At 42.3% G+C, this 17,656-nt stretch overlaps 1 protein-coding gene across 18 annotated transcripts in view; it reads right to left on the bottom strand.

Annotated features, from left to right (window-relative positions):
• ANK3 (ankyrin 3) overlaps window positions 1–17,656 on the bottom strand; it is a 374,228-nt gene that overhangs the window by 73,842 nt on the left and 282,730 nt on the right. For 14 of the 18 annotated variants that reach the window (XM_056352830.1, XM_056352835.1, XM_056352839.1 and 11 more), the window contains 5 exons: window positions 11,197–11,295; window positions 11,009–11,107; window positions 10,513–10,608; window positions 7,395–7,467; window positions 7,125–7,187 (listed from right to left, as the gene is read on the bottom strand). In XM_056352830.1, the coding sequence (XP_056208805.1) occupies window positions 7,125–7,187; window positions 7,395–7,467; window positions 10,513–10,608; window positions 11,009–11,107; window positions 11,197–11,295 (430 nt within the window). The remainder of the gene's footprint in view (window positions 1–7,124; window positions 7,188–7,394; window positions 7,468–10,512; window positions 10,609–11,008; window positions 11,108–11,196; window positions 11,296–17,656) is intronic. The other 4 variants (XM_056352838.1, XM_056352841.1, XM_056352840.1 and 1 more) reach the window with 1 other exon arrangement.

Below are 17,656 nucleotides of genomic sequence, written 5' to 3'. Positions count from 1 at the left end.
AAGCCAGGCTGAAATCAGAAGCTACATGTATTGTAAATGTTTGTGTGCTTAGTAAGTCATAACGCCCTCCTCTGCTCGCCAACAAGGAATCAATCCTGTCACCCCCACTTTCCCTAAGGCTCTTTCCATGTAGTACGTCAATTATCCACCCTCTGAACAGGCCTGAGAAAATAATTTTATTGGGGGCAAAAGTAAGAAACAAAACTCAACCTTGATGTAAATCCAATAAAGTTATACGAGGGATGACTTTTGCCTTCAGCAAGCTAAAGGGTTCCTCTGTACTTTGCACCATTGCACTTGCTTTTGCTTCTCTTACCAAAATGCCTGAGCTGACAAACTCCAGTTAGGTTATTCTGTACGCAAGAAAAAAAACCAACCAACCAACCAAAACCAACCAACCACCAAAAACCTGAAAAAAAAACCCCAACCAACCCAACAAACGACCACCAAACAACAAACAACCCAAAAACAACAACAAAAAATCCAAAACTTGGCTGTGAGAGCTACAGCCTGTTTGCCCACCAGTACTGAAAAGTGCAGCAAGCTTGGATGGACGCTGAGTAAAAGAGGCGGCTCTCCTTAAATGTAGGGGGCGGGGGGGGGAGGATTTTTTTTTTTTTTTTCTTTTTATCACCTTCTTCCCACCCCCAGGTAGATTTCCCGAAGGTAGGTCCTTCCCGAAGGCCCTTCCCTGCGGCGGCAGCGGGGGGCGAGGGCAGGCGGGGCCCCGCAGCCGGACAAAGCCCCGCGAGGGACGCGGGCACCGCGGAGCAGGAGGTGGTTGGGGGCTTGGTTTTTTTTAGAAAAAAAAAATGAAAGGCAGCAAAGTTAAATCTTCGGAGAGGAGGGCAGAGGCCGCAAAGGGTTAACGGAGCGGCTCACTCTCGCCGGGAGCATTTGCATGCCATTACATCATGCAAACCTACATTCCTGCATTGACAGAGCAAGTCCAAAATATGCCTTTCGCGGCTGCAGGATCCCCCCACCCCGCTCCCTCCACGACGCGGAGCAGGGCGAGCTCCTTGCAGGCTCGTTACTTGCCGACCGTTCACGCTCTCCTCCTTTGTTGCGAACGCGTTTTAGGTGTGTAAAAGTTGCACAACAGAGAAGTTCAACAGCGTGTTCTGGAAGGTAAGTGACTCCGCACCCCCAGCCTTACGTTTTCCACTTTCATTCAAGGAGGTCAGGCTAGTTTCCATTCACCCCACTCAGGAAACCACAGGCGAGCTCTGGTGTTAAACTAACAATCCATTCTAAAAATACCCCTTCAGCTACCGCTTTGCAAACGGCAAACACACACACCAACTTTCTCCTGGAGCCCAGCAACAACCAGTATTTTAAGCAACAGTTTAAAAGCTCAAATGTTCATAATACACCAGAAAGCATTCAAAAAAACCAGAAACAGAAACAACATATATTAAGTTAAACTTTAAAAAAGTCTTACTGTTTTGGAAAGCCATTTTCACCAGCCTGGTCTATAAGAATATTTTCCCTGGTGTTTCCAAGAATTCCTATTAGTCCTATTAGTCCTTAAGCAGTGATTTAGAGTTAATCTCCAAACCAGCACAAGCAAACTAACCCCTGTGGGTCATATTCGCTTTCCACACAACTGAGATCTTCTTAACACCTTGATCTCTTCGTATGTATTTTAGAACACGTGCATCTTGGTCCGCTCAACTCAGATCAAAGTTCTTTGCAAATATGAAACAAAATGAAAAATAATGACTAAGGTTTTTTTTTTTAAAAAAAAATAATCCCCTTTTAATCACTCTGCAGACATCCCTTTAAAGCTTCTGCTGATTGGATTACAGCCTCCCTTGGCAAGCCTCTCGGATGGTGACATAAAGGCAGGCACTCCGGTTATTTGTATGTAAATAGGGGTGCTGCGAGGGTGTAGGTTTGCTGTAACTTGATGCCGGGGCTGAGCAGGGAGCGCGGGGCTGCGGGGCAGGGCGCTGCGCTCCGCCCGCCGGGGCCGGGCCCGGGCCCCCCGCCGGCCCGCTGCCCCCCGCCGGCCCGCTGCCCGCTCCCCCGCGCCGGTCCCGGGTGCTGCCCCCACGGCCTCCGCCGCCCGCAAGCGAGGGGTGGTGCGGCCAGTGGGAAAATGCAGGAGCGTGGGACAGCCCCGGAGAGGGCGGGGGTACGGGCGGCTGGAGGCAGCTACTAACCGGACCGGTGAACGGGGAAGCCTCTGCCCTTACACCACCTGCGCCACTGTAAGGAGCAGGCGAGGCATTTCGAGGTGGAGAACGATTAAAGAACAAAAAAACCAACACTATTCCAGTCGAGCTGCAAAATACATTAGATGTTATCCTGCTCTGCAGCTAATCCAGCCAGAGCAGGATTACTCTGATGAAATGCTCTCATCAAAGGAAAAGCTGCATCTAGGAGTGGTAATTTCAAAGAATTCCAGACATTGTTTCGTGATCGTGGGAGGCTGGAGCAAAAAGGGTGGTGCACGTTTCAGCAATCCCGCTCTGTTTAATTAGGCGCCACAGCCTAATCCTCTGCCTTTCAGGTGAGGAGCACAGTGTTTGCTCACTTACAGCATCCTGTATTCCTGCAGAGAGGTCCCACAGAAAAGTGAAGAAAAAATTAATCTCCGAATGCAAACAATAGAGAAATGCCCAGAAAAGTGAAGCCCCGATGAAAAAAAGGCCAAAGAAAGAGAATACTGCATGGCTTTGCTGCAGTTGCCATCCTTCCCTTCATAATAGGTGTGGAGAAAGAGGATGTCCCTGTTAATAGGGGGCAAATGTAGCTATCACAAGTATTGGAAACTGTTCAAAATCCAGGAAAGAACAGCAGGTCAAAGCAAAGGCACATCAGTTCTAGCATACCTTGTCTCTGACAGCAGCCACACAAGAACATAACATGAAACACTGAAAGTCCTCCAGGACATTATTCTAGCTGGCAGTGATTTAAGCGCATATTTTCTAAACCTGCAAGAGGTTTGTATAGTCATGAGCAGGTGGGTGTTTTTCCTTTTTTAAATTCTTCCAGTTACACTATGAACTCAGGTAAACTTTTTGCATTCCCCACACCAAGGATGTGTGCAAGGACTCACACAGTTCAACTACCTGTTGCAGAAAGAGCGGCCCTTTTGAGTCGGATCTGCCTCTCGCTGGTTTCACTGATGCCCCCTGTTCTTGGACTTCTGGAGAGGCAGCAAGCATTATTGCTCATTTTGCCACCCACTATTTTACACTTCTAGCCTCATTCAGTGCTTTTTTTCTGGGATAGTCATCCTACTCTCTTTACTCTTTTTCTCCCTGGGAAGCTTTTCCATACCTCTCATTACATTTTCCCATCTTCTCCCCATTTTTCTCATCCCTCAGAATGTCTCCTACAGCTGGAAATTGCAAAAGCACAGGATAGGTGCTCTCTTTAGAAGCCAGTGAGAAATACAGGCACTCTGGCAGCGGGAGAGAAGGCATCATGTGGCTTGGGAAAAGTCCCAAGCAAAATTTATAATCATAGCCTGGGATCCAAACGGACATTTGTCATTGGCTTTGCTAAGGATTCCTCAAGTTTTTGCCACTCCCTCTTCACAGCCTGTCCAGAGCTGCCCGATGGCAGAAGAGGTACAGCCACAGGGAAGAGCAGGATGCTTGTATTGTAGCCAAGGTTTTGGTTTCACACAAATATGGAGAAAAGCCAATACCAAACCACTGAAACTTTTATGAATCTGTGAAATTTTATGGAGACAAAGAAACTCAGGAAACTTTAAGCATAAAAAGATAATAAATGAAAGCCCCTCCTAAAATGATCTGTAACAGACTTTCATATGCATGGGGATGCTCTGACCTGTCTTAAATGCACTTAAATTGCTGTGTCTCCGCACCTCCTCAGGGGTCAGGCAGTATGCACTCTTGTCCTGCTAGGACATCTGTCTAATCTGCCAGGGATTGATTAGCATGATACTTGATCCTACTGAGAGAGGAATCTCCATTAAATGGGTTTGAAACAGTGTCCTTATTTACACCCAAAAGTTTGTTATCCAGTGAAGACCAAATAAAAAAAAATTAAAAGCTCAACAGTAAATATTTCTTGACAATGACTGCCTAAATTCTCAACACCTGAGCTGTTTTTTGGAATTTTTTTCCCCTTCACTGCTCACACAGTCTCACCCCTTTTTGTATCAGCTTCCATTGCTTGCTGTCCCTTCACCTCTGGCATAGCCACAGCAGCTTTTGGGAGGGTTGTTGTGACAGAGCTCATTGCTGGGTTGTGGCAGCAGGGCTCCAGCTTCCTCCACCAGATTAAAGCTCTTGCACCTGGAGGAATGCTCCAAGGCTGAGCATGCGACTGCAGAGGAGGGGGTTCCCTCTGGGCCTCCCACAGACTCTCAGGCTGTGCTTTAGCATGGCTGATTCCTGTGTCCCTGCCAGCCCCGTGGCCACAGGGCACACTGCTGGGGCTTCCAGCTCAACAGGGCATAGGGTGTGGGCTCACATCTGGAGACAGTAAGAGGAAAGACCCAGTTCTTGCAGTCTTAGGTTTCACATTTATAATATTTGCAATCTCCTTAAAAGTAGAGCACATGTTCAGTGCGCATCAGAATTACTCTATAGTCTTCTGTCAACTTTCTGCTACATACAAAAATAAGCTTTGATTTTTTTTCCCCCCACAAAATCATGTTAACTTTTTTTTTTTAAAAAAAAAACCCATAATTTCTTTTTTTTGTGGTGTAGCAGTTTCCCAGCACTTAACCTCATTTGAGCAGATTTGCCAGAGTAGTCTAGGAAAAGGAAGAAAAGATCTTTCCTCTCAACCAGTCTGACTGCAAACCAAACTGACCTCAGTAGGGAAGAGAAATTACACAATTTCCATGTAAATACTTATTTAGCAGGCACAGCAAGACATAAACACACGGAAACAGTTTCCTGAGATTTGTCTCTGAGCTCTGAGACAATATGTTCCAAGCCTTCAATTTCTCCTATGAGAGAATCCTTGAGGATTGTGGCATATTGAGAAATCATTAAACAAGTTTCTCTCACTGAAGATTTGGCTGATGACATGAACATTAGCCAAGTGAGGGAGAACTTGGATTTGAGTAGTAAATTTGTGCCCTTGTCTCACTTGGAAATCAGCTCCCTGGCTATGAGATTTGTCAGAATGCATTACCACCTTGAACATCTTCATTTTGACTGGCATAAGTGATTGCATTGTATATAAATACCCTACCAACACTGAGGAGTTGTGGGGATGGGCATCGGTATATTTTCTTTACAGATGTGCAAGTCAGGAAAGAGAGACAGGCCAGTTGTTATTACCTCAAAGCCTGTAATTCATCAGATGTCTCACACACTGGAATGCTTCAGCATAGGTTAATAAAATACCTATTATTCGATTTGAAAGGTCCCTTTCAGTGCTAGGTTTGAAAATGACCCTGTTATATATAAACCAGTCTCTTAATTCCCCTAGTAACAACCTGGGTGCAGAATGCAGTCTCTAGGCAAGGAATTGATAGTATTACCTGCATTCTTAATTTGGGGTTTGGTTTGGGTTTTGTTAAACTGAGAAATAGTGACTATAAAAGCCTTCCAGAGAGTTGGCCTTAAAAATGATCCCATACATTAAAAAACATGTTGTATATCTTCAATTCTAATATCGAGATTCCATATAGGAACGTTTCTCATCTTGTTCCTCACCACACGCCATGCAGAGGGATACAGCAATCATTACTGCTCTGTTAACTAACATTGCATCATCAGTGTTCCAATCAGTTAAAACAGTACAGTATTTTGAGCAGTACAATAGTCTAAGAGAGTTATTTGGAAAACACAGGTGTACAGTAAGAACACTATTCATTGGGAACTGCAGCAATAGGAACACATTGACAAAATGAAAACAAACCTCAATGCATGAATTGAACAAAAGCTGTACACAATGAACTTTGCTAAATATTTTACACGGTACTGCTTAAATGCTGTAAAAACTAAAAGTAAATACATCACTAGGGATGAAGAAAGACAGATGAACTAAAGTACAAGAAAATCGAACCCATTCGCTTTTTTTCATCCTAGAGAAGAAAAAACTGCAGCTCTAATGCGAGTGAATCAGGAATCACAAAAATGCCCTCAGGACACTGCCATCCTCCTCATCAACCCAAGACCTTCCTATTTCTGAATGTCACCTGGGAACCTAATTGTGCTGTGGCCTCTGGAAACCTGCAGTTCCTGGTGAAATTCACACAGACCCCTGCACATCCAAACCAGGGCCTGTCTGACCAAACAGGGGCATTGGTAGAGGAGACGGAAGCCGTTGCCAAAGCAGTTTTAAGTACTTGGGGACCACTGAAGCTGTGTCAAACCTGCCCAGCACCAAGGAGAGAGCTGGGATGGGCAGGTTGCTAGAGCCCATAGCTCAGGAGACTTGATTAGAGGTGCTGAAAACAGAGGGCTTTATTGCCACTTACAGATCTCATGCCACTCTGCAGAATGACGCAGATGAAATCTCAGCTACAAGGTACTTCCTTAACGCTAACAAACACCAACATGTTCAGTCCAGTGCAGCACCCTCTTTATTCAAGGCAAAAGTAATCTGATGTGTTTTTACTGAATGTCGTAACAGAAATGTTATTTAGAAAAACAACAACAACAAAACAAAAAAACCCACCTAAAACCAAAACCCCAAAACCCCTGAAAATACTTTGTTCCAGGCTAAGGGTTCACTATGTTAATGTTAATCAACCATTTCAGAGCTGAATTCACATCAGAATTTAAAAAAACAACAAAAAAACCACTCATTTGTTCTGCTGTTCACATTTGCTGTCAGTTGTTTCTTCCAAAGTGTTTTGATATTTGACCTTTTGGTCCAATATTTAATTTTTCAGTTACAATAACAAAACAACTCTCCACTTCATAGAAGCAGCAGCAAAAGGACTATTCCAGGAAAGTGGAGGTAATTTGATTAAAAAATTGGGTGTAAGAAATTAAGAAAAAGCTAAAGATTATCAACAATAGCTCAAAGATTTTCTGAAAGCATTCTTAATTGTAAAGCAGAAATTATTGTTAGTGGGATAATAAGAAAATTATCTGAAAGGATTAATTTTCAGACAGATGAGATGAAAGGAAGAGGTTTAAGTAAAATATCACTGCAATAAAAAAATGCACAAGTACCTTCTTCAACATCTGACAAATATTCAGCATCACTGAGTATTTCAGGGGCATTGGCTTTACGAACTGCATGATTTAAATAAACAAAATAATTAAATAAAAGCATAGATTATCAATGTGTCAACAAAACAATCAATGTAGAACAATAACAAATGTGCAAAGACCATATGCAGCTAGTATTGTTTGGTTGTTGTTTTTTTTAAACAAACATTTCTTACAGCAACAAAAGACTGAAAAATAAGCAGCAGGATTTTTTTTATTATTTTTTAATACCTTCATCATCAGACATATCAAGAACTTCATTCATGGTTTCGGGTACATTCATTTTGTGCTTTTCTGTAACAGTCTGTCAAAGAAAAAAAATCATTTCAGAGTGCAGACATTTTTCTTAACATTATAGTTATTTTAAAATTTAAATGCAAGCAAAGTAGGACATTTTTATCTGCAGTTAGCAAAACAAGATTTATTTTTTTAACTTCTCACTTTTCTTTTTATAGATGCATTGAACTTTACATTAAAAAAGACTACAGAAATAAGCAATATCGCATTTGTGTTTTAAGCTATATTCACATTTTCACAGCAGAAAAAGCATGAGCTGAAAGCCTACAAGATGATGATATCAAAAGAACAAATACACTGAAAAGAGTTTCATGTTAAGGAGTTTAATAAGAACTCTTTAAATAGTCTTCTAAATTTTGAGCAGGAATATGTCATCTCTATTTAAACTAAACTCTGAGAGAAGTATTTATCCTTTGTCATTAGAAAAATGCTGCAATTTGGGAACAGGCTAAATCTGTGTGATTTTTTTCAGAGATGCCTCAGCATGAATTGTGTGTTTTTCCCACAAATGAGAACAATTGTAACCACATGCAGGCTAAACGATACCCCTTAAGGAATTTGTGCATGAAAGACTCAGAAGTGGTTGGTTGATTTTCATTCTGATGTTTATATTGACTCAGACTCAAAGACCAATATAAAAAAAAAAAAAAATTAGAAGCAGAAACCCCCCAGTTATGAATGCCTGAAACTATTCGTAGAATACCTGTGTATCTCATGAATGACCCGCACAAGCACATTTTACCCTCCAGCTGAGGTACAGCACAACAAGCACTGGTAAAGATTTTAGGGCACACAGGAGACCCTGCAGAGTTACCATTCAAGTAGTACAGTGAAATTTAAAGAAACAACAAAAAAACAAACCAAACAAAAAAACCCCACAAAAAATCCCCAAACCCCATACCAAAAATCACTCCTATCCTTATGGGGGTTTTGTATTTTATTATCTTTAGCAAACATCACTTCTCACCCTTCATACACAAATAAGAAATCATTAACAAGTTCAGGAGAACAAACTAACTTTTCCATTTTCATTTATTTTAAAATATTTCCATTTCTGTCTGGTGTCATGAACACTTATTTGGCAGTTCGTGTTTCTGGGGCTACTGCCATCACTTGATACAGGCAGAAGAGCTCCTGCATACTCAAACATCACAGAACTTATAAAAAGCTTCACACTTGTTTCATTTTGTGGGAATTGTAAAACTTTTTAACACACTGCTGTTAAACTAGCAATATCACAGGACTTCTTTTTCAAGTACTACTGGATGTTATTATCTATGTTTGGGCAAAATTATAGTAAAATTAGCTATGTTCATCCCTGGTTTCATTAAATTTACTTCTGGGAGTTGTTCAGCCCCAAGCCTCAAAAAATAAGTCTCAGCAGTCAAACTGCGCTTTTAAGACCCTCAGCTGTAACTCAGTTTTCATGTCACAGACTTCCAAAGACTGACAATTACACACTTGTGACTGATAAGCAGCATATTATGATTTTCATGGACATGATTTCTGGGCTTCAGAGTAGGTATTTGGGGTAGTATAGGTCTTTCAGCATCTAACATCTAGTGCAATTCACAGCCTGACCCACCATCTCTCTACTCTTCTTCTACAGCACATAAATGATCCGTCACTTATGTTATGCAGCACAAATTCCCCCGGTGTTTTGGTTCTGCAAGCTAAGAATGACTTTGTGATATCAGGGTTCTTGGCATAAAAATGTGGTTTTACTATTCCTGTAGCTACCTGGTTGTGTACTAGGAAATCATTCACATTTATGCCCATATAACCTCCATCAAATTTTTCAGGTTGTGGAAAACTATTCTGGAATCTTTCTAGGGAGAAATGTGTTCCTGAGAAAACCTAGAGAAACCTGTAAGAAAACATGATAATTTTCTGGCATATTCCTTTATACTTCATTGTTCTGAGATTTGTCTTTTGTGTGGTGGATTTTCTGTAAGGTACTATATTCTAGACCACAGCCAGGAAAGTCACAGGAAGAAGAGGCACATGCAGTTGCAGAGTTAAAATCTCTCTGTCATCCCAAATGCTCATCATATTGCAACCACCTGCTTGCACCAAAAGACCGCACACAGGGGTGTTGACAAAACATGGAACACAGTTACTATTTTCCATCTCTGGTACACCTAAAAATACATATGTGCACATACTTCTCTTTTTGATTAGAAAAAGAAGTTACAGAAAAGAAAAAGTAGATTTGGAGCCAATGCTCTGAATTTATGTTCTTTGATCCCAATTTTTGCTTTACTACTCTGGTGGTGCATGGAGGATCCTCACCTCACAAAACTGTTTTCTCCATAGAGCAATTTGGCAAAATATTAGTGAACAAAAGATCTTTCTGAGAATTGTCTTGGATTCTGTGAATCAGCGTTTTTCTGATAGCAGGTAATATTTGACCTTTGCTGGTCCAGTTAATATCTCCTGCCTAATGCTGCAATAAGCCTTCCTGAGAGGCAAGACAGATGAGCTGGATTTCATGTATGTGTCGGTGAATGGGTAGCTGGGGCTGCAGGAGCTGGCTGTGGCTGCTTGCAGAAGACAGCCTTTCAGCACCTTTTGAAAGATGCCAGAAATTATGCAATGAGGTGCTTTTAAGTAAATTCCAACCACTTTTTAGATTGGAATAGGTTCTCTTAGGCCAAATACAAGCCATTATACTTCAGTCCCTTGGCAAACCCTCTCAAAAGGCAGAAGCGGCCTCTGTTTACACAAGTCTGCAGGAATGTCTTTTCAACTACAAACCAGCCCGTATTTGTGTGGTTTGTGCCCTAAACAAGATGCGTGGAAAAACATCACAGCTATAAGCAGTCATTTACACTGCCCATTCTGTGCTCAGTTGGTACTCTTTCTGCATACGTTCTAACAGTGTCTACTACCTTAAAAATACGTTGCTCATGTTTGACGTAATATCCACTTTATACTGCTAAAAGGAAATGGATGGAACTTAAACTGGAATCTCAGTAGACAACAAAACAAAGCTGAATACACTGGCTGAGGAAAAATTCTTCCATTCACTGCTGAACTAATCTGTACTTACAATTGTAGTCATGGTCTCTTCTGTCACCACCTTCAATGTGTCAACAACTGAAATGTAGCCAAGTCGCTTAGCAATGGCGAGGGCAGTGTTTCCATTCTAGCAATTCAAATATTTATAACAAAAGTTGAATGTTAACAAGGAGAAGCATAGAAGCTGCTAATTAACTGTAGAAGAATGCACAATAAAGGCCAAATCAATGTTTTTATGCTGGTAATTGAGACAAATGTATTTTGGATAGTAGGATATATAACTAAGTTTTTAACTCTTTACAGAAACGGTATGAAAATGAAAATATTTTCAGATGTCTGCTATTCTAGTTTTGGAAAAGGTGATGGCATAGAGGACAAGGGGGTGATGGCAGCAGGCTTCCTCTGCTCTTTTCCTCTCCCACCACACACAGTTTTTTTACATTTCCCTTGCTCAAATGCTTTACACGGGGTGGGACAACTGACCTGAGGGAAAAGCAGCAGCCTGGCGGTGGTCCCTCTGCACTTACCACAGTGAGTTCGTTGGGTGCCGCGCCATGCTGGAGCAGAACGTTGATGATGTGGGTGTGCCCCTGCTGTGCAGCCTGGTGCAGCGGCGTGTACCCGTTCTGCAGGCACAGGGAAAGGAAAAGGCTGCAGTGGGCACAGCGCACAAGCCACCTCCACAGAGTAAGTGAGGCAGAGATAGAAAACTCACCTTCGTTTTGGCATTAACTTTTGCAGAGTGTTGCAGAAGGAAGTTAACAATTTTTATGTTTCCGTAGTGGCAGCCAACATGCAAAGGGGTGTATCCCATCTAGAATGAACATAAGCAATTAGTAAATGTGAATACCCCACATCTCCCAGGACAAAAAGAACCCCAAAAAACAACAAACCCAGACATGAAACAGCAAAAATACTGTTAAGCTTTATTTCTTTGGCCTATGTGGAAAATCCTCCAACCCTGGGAAAAAACCAAACTTCTCATCAATGTTAATTCAAGTCCTGTTCTCTGTGAACATCTCTGAATGCCTTGTGTTTCTGTAATCTTCAACACATGCCATGTTGGTTAAAGATTTGCCTTTCTCTCCAATGGTCAGATTATCAGGTCTCTGGGGCAGAGCTCACCTTTTTCATAAAATCATAGAATCGTTTAGGTTGGAAAAGATCTCTTAACATCATCGAATCCCAGGTCCCTAAGTGCCACACCTATGTGTCTTTTAAATACCTCCAAGGTTTGCAAACCCACCACTTCCCTGGGCAGCCGTTCAGTGAGGAAACTTTTCCCAATATCCAATCTAAACCTCTCCTGGTGCAACTTGAGACCATTTCCTCTTGTCCTATTGCTTATTATCTGGGAGAAGAGACTAACACTCACCTCTCTACAAGCTCCTTTCAGGTAGTTGTAGAGAGCAATAAAGCCCCCCCTGAGCCTCCACTTCTCCAGGCTAAATAATCCCAGTTCCCTCAGCTGCCCCTCATCAGACTTGAGCTGCAGCCCCTTCACCAGCTTCCTTGCCCTTCTCTGGACACACTCCAGCACCACCTCAGTGTCTTTCTTGTAGTGAGAGGCCCAAACCGAACACAGTATTTGAGATGTGGCCTCATCAGTGCCAAGTACAGGGGATAATCACTTCCCTTGTCCTGCTGGCCACACTGTTTTGGATACAAGCCAGGGTGCTGTTGACCTTCTTGGCCACCTGAGCACACTGCTGGCTCATGTTCAGGCAGCTGTTGACCAACACCACCAGGTCCTTTTGCACCAGGCCACCTGATTCTTGCCCGTAAACACTCAACCCTATTGTCACCATCATTAAGCTCTAGACAATCAAAGCACTCACTAACATACAGTTTAGGAGATGGCTTCCTCTAAACAGGACAGACACTTGCTATTTTTCTCCATTGCATGGAGACAGTCCACTTTCCCCCAAACCTCCCCCTCCTCACACTAATAGCTTGATGACTTTCCAGCAGATGCTTTGCTTGGCTCACATAGATTGATTAATGGGCCTCCCGCTCTCCTGAGGTGAGTCATTGGAATTCCTGGCCCCTTTAAAGGTCAGGTTTCATGGGCCCACTTGATGGGCTCTGAGATGCCAGAAAGGTCATCTTAGCCAGTGTTCACATGGGGCTTCACTATTTTGCAAGCAGGATGAAACGACACTGCCAGTGTAATGCCCTTTTGCTACTCTGTGGGACTTTCAGTGCAGTACTGGACCTATGTTCCATTACCAGTTTTCATGGAAAAATCAATTACTAGGCTGTAAAAATCATATCTGATAACGAGCAACACAAATACACTAAACACATGGTAAAACACACTGCAAACATGCATTGCTGTTGATGTAAAAGAATTCTGCCTTCCGTAAAAGGGTAAGAGGTGACGCTGTTTGAAATCATTAATTTCAGTGGCAGAAAGGTCAGTTATAACATGGGGAAGCATGGCCACGATGCACGTCTTGGCTGCTGGTAGAGCCCAAAGGAGCCACGTGGCCAGAAGGAAAATGCATTGTTTGGTATTGAGCAAGCTGGAACTAGATCCAAAAGCCAACTTTGTGGGCAGAAACACTTAAAGGTGGGCTGGTCTTGTATCGATTAGGCTCCTGCTGTTCTCATCAATGATTAAAGATGAAAAAGTGCCTTTACTTTCCCGCTCTGAGAAGAGAAGCCTGGTGCCCAAGAGGTAGAGGCACACAGGGTGTTAAAAGCTGAAGCCTGTCATCCTTCATTTGTACATCCATGTCTGTGAGGTGTGGCCAGGTTAGACAACTTGCTCAAAAGCACTAAGGAGGCAAGTCCAAGGTCAGCCTGGGGCTCAGGAGCTAGCACTACACCACATGTTCAAACCATGAGGTCAAACCTGCTCAGAAGTAAGAAAGAAAAAGAAAGCCTCAAAGGTGAACTGTTTCCAGTAGAGGGAAGTTTGAAGTGTCCATGGCTTTAGACACACCATTTTCTTCATGTCACTCTGGCTCTGACCCTACTTCACACAAGATTGCCTACTTTCACTTATATTAACACATGCTAGGAGACAATAGCTATGCCAGTTACTTTAAATTAGTGTGTGTTTTTTCTTCAGTTAATTATGTACCTTTTGCTATCTAAAGAAACTGTTAGTTTTGACAACCAGGATGAGTTAATCAGTGCAAGAAACAGCACTGGATCCACATTCCATTGGCATCAGCAGAATTAAACTTTCTGTTGACTTATATGAACATTGGATCAGATAACAGATGACTACAAGGAACTTTTCCCACAGAATAGTTGTGCACAATGGTAAAGGCTTGAGCGCTAGCTAAAACGTAATCACTGTGAACTGAACACTTGGACCTCATCTTACAGTTACTGTTAGTTTAGGGTTGGCTTAATAGCTTCCTAGCAGGGCCTGGGGTCTGAATCCGATAGGGCTCCCTAAACTGGCCAGAGTCTTCAGGAGAATGCTGAGCATGCTCACAGCCACGTACCTCAAATGCAGCTTCTGTGGTCCCTGCTCCTACACGTTCAAAAGCCATGGCTAAACTATCAAAACATCAGTTTAAAAAAGAATGCTGTGAAACCTCCTCACACAAGAACTTAATTCCCTTCTCCCCCTTCAAAATACAGGCATCTTAACATGACCTGCAAGGTCAATAAAAATCAGACATCATAAAACCAAATGGGGAGATGAAATCCAAAGGGCCACCTGCTGAGAACCCCCTGCTAATAACCCTAAAATCTTAAAATCTGGAGAGTATCAGAAAGGCAAGGGCATCTGATCTCAACTTTCCCTTTGAAGTGATCTCTAAAGGCTCCTCTCTCCATCCTGTAACAATGAATACTGAAGAAGGAGCTATCACCCCCCCGATATATACTGCAGTACATCATCAATTTCCTGCTATAGATGGTATATACAAAGTTTTACATGTGGTACCTTCATAAATGCCTAGAGGAGTAATTATGGACTTTGCCACCCCTGACCAGCCTACTATTTAAACGAGAGACTAAGTGAAAACTTTTCCTCTTTCGCCTCCAAATGTATGGTAGAAAGCATGTCATTTCCATGGTGACACGGTCACTATTCTCCCTGCTACAGCTCTGGGTGTGCCAGGGCTGAAGCTGAAGGAAGCTCCCTCTCAAGGTCTCCATGCTGCTGGCCTGGCTGGGTGCAGCAGCTGGAGGCACATGCACCGAAAGCCAGCTTCTCTGCTACAGGCATCACACCCGTCCTGAGTCGTGATGTGGGCACCTGCTAGCCTGGTGGCAAAATACCAGTTTCCCGTCTGAACTCCTTGGAGGGGCCTGGGAGCTTTCCTTTAGGTTTGCTATACCCTGTGGTCATCTCACGTCATGTCGTGGTTAACGAGGCAGTGCCTGATGCAGCACACTGTCACTGACAGCAGATTGACAGAGGTCTGACATGGTGGGTCACATCTCACCGGGTATGTTAGACCTCATCAGCAACCGGGGACATCTTTCATGTTTACAGTCAGCAATGTTTGTAGTGAAGGCACTGTGCAAAATAAAACTATTTGGCAAAATGCCCTTCTAATGCCTGAGACCTGGAAAGGTTATCCTTTGCTTCTCATCTACAGTACAGATTCCTTCATTTACCTGTTTCTAGCTTTAGCTCAGAAAGGTATGACATTTATATTTGTATCCCAACATCCTCGCGGAAAACAGATACTCTGTTAACTTTTCTGAAACACTTCAACTGGCAAATTCTGCAATTACACAACCAAATTGATTATAAAAGTAGTGATTCTCATGGATACTTGAGCTTGTTACTTTCATTCTCTACAGAAACCTGTCCAGGAGGCTACAATATTTTGCTTCAAAAGCTACTAATAATTACGAACCCTCACCCAACAATCAGAAAAACCCAGCCCCACAATTACATATATTTCTACACAGCAGTTCAGGTTCAGTTATGTTTACTGGCAAAGTGCCAAGGGACTTAGTAGGCATCCTAATATTAAAAAAGTTACTTCCAAGAAAATCGAGGCTTTTGTTTAATGCAGCTCTAAAGCGCATCACCTTCTGGCAGTCAGCTGCCATGCTGCTTCTAGCTGTTTTGAAGAATGAGCAGCAATATGGGAGTTAGCAGCTGGGAAAGGCTTATCAACAGCCACAAGAATAAGGGAAAAAAAAAAAATCAGAGATACTGAACTTTTCAATTCTAATGGAAAACACAAACACAAGGCATCCCTTCTTGTCTTGCCCTTCAATTCTTTTGAGGGAAATTATCACAAGCCTTATCTATAATGTCAGTGAATTACTTTAATATCCTCCACCAGCAATAACCATCAATCTTAACAGCTTGAATTACTGCATCTTTCTAGTCATGCTGACTCTCAAGCTGCTCTGTTTTTGTTTTTCTGCTGTAAATGTCAGACAATGAAGCTACAGTATTATTGTTCTTAAGGCTAGAAAATGCTCTAGATCCAAAGATCACGAAGCCATCCAGCCTTGATCAAATGATATGGACAAACTTATGTGTACATACACACTTCACTGCTTTGCTGAATCGGGGGCTAACATGTTGCAGTATCTTGCAAACATTAATTATTGCGCACTATTAGCCTAGAAATTTCCACACAAATGTCTTGGTAACAACGGAGCATGTACCAAGAGCCAAGGAGAGAGATATAATGTACCATGAAGATATACTGAAGACATTGTATTTGAGCGTTCATTCTATATTAAAATTACTTTTCTTGATAGCACTTCCCAACAACCACCCTGCTTCCTTCCTATTTCTTTCTGCATCTGAAAATTAGATATTCCAATGGAAAAATTGGATTGCTGTTATGAACTGTTGTAGCACTCAGGCTGGTATGGGGCTCCTGTCAGAACAAGGCAGGCAGACCTGAACAAATCTCGCTGAATAAATCTGAAATAAAAGCCCCAGCTCAACCTGCAAAAAACAATCGTGACCTCTCAGTCACCATTATTTCCTGTCAATACTACAGTTTTAGGAACAAAAGACAGTTTAAGGCCGCCTTTGTTTGCCAGACAGTTGTCAACCAGGGACTGTGAGACCATCAATTCCCCCATCAGAGGCCCAACACCAAGTGTAGCATCTGTTTGACTAAAATAACCTTCACTGAGATCAAAGCTCCAAAATCTGCTCCTTCATCCCTGGCTGAAACAGCACTTCCATCTTACCAGTCTTCCTTTGCCAGCCCATCACAGTAACACTGTACCCAACAATAACACTATCCAATAGGATAAACAGTTGAAAAATGACATGTGGAGACCTGCTGAGCCATGAAATAGTATTTAGCCATGCCAACTCCCAGCAAAAAAGCCCTACAATAAAAGCAACATCATATGTACCAGTATAGCTTTTACACATGACCACCAGAGGAGTATCTGCTCACAGTCATAGCTTCAGATTGGTTTTTAATTCCCAGTATTATGAGTATTCCTTGTATCAGGCATGATACTGCATAACACAGTTTCAGCTTCGAAAACTCTTTAACATGCATAAATTCAGACACACAAATGTAATGTCAGAATGGACAAAAACTGCTGCCTTTGCAGAAGCACACTAACATGCCTTCTGTGAATGCTAAATTCAGTTTTTAAAGCTTTCTAAATGGAAGCAGCTTCGAAGCTTCACCATCTGAAGTGCATTTTAGTGTTGCTACTTTTCCACCATTCTATTATTTGCTTCTTGCATATTAAAATACAGTGTTTTCTGTGCCTTATCACTTGGAGCTCAGATTAATATGGCTAGACTTAAAACCATAATAAAATCTCATCTTCAAGGGGCACGAGGAGCCTCGTGGCCTCTCAAACACTGGGTGCACTAAACTGGTGGTGTTTACTCTTCAGGGCTGACTAAGACTCCTGCAGCTCTGGGATTAGAGGCTATTTAGTTAATTGATGCAGCAGAACCAGAAGGATCCCATAGCACCATCAATAAATGGACTTCAAACCCAGCAGCTATTCCTTCCTTTCATGCCTTTTTCTACAACAAAGTTCAGGAAAAAAAACTTCTTGGGAGGGAAATCACCCCAAGAGAGAACCACAGTTGCAATGGTTCAGGTCTGAGAGCAATTTTGAAAATGTTCATAAGTTTTAAAGCCAGAACTGATATTAATCATATAAACTCATCTCCCACACAAGAGATTTTCTGTAGCATTGGATGTTTTTCTTCCCTGTTATATCATCAAGATAGAAAATGTTTTTCTGCC

Source organism: Falco biarmicus, chromosome 9 (assembly GCF_023638135.1).
Source record: "Falco biarmicus isolate bFalBia1 chromosome 9, bFalBia1.pri, whole genome shotgun sequence".
Classification (NCBI taxonomy): domain Eukaryota; kingdom Metazoa; phylum Chordata; class Aves; order Falconiformes; family Falconidae; genus Falco; species Falco biarmicus.
Note: the sequence above shows the minus strand (reverse complement) of the source record. Positions and strands in the feature narration are given on the sequence as shown.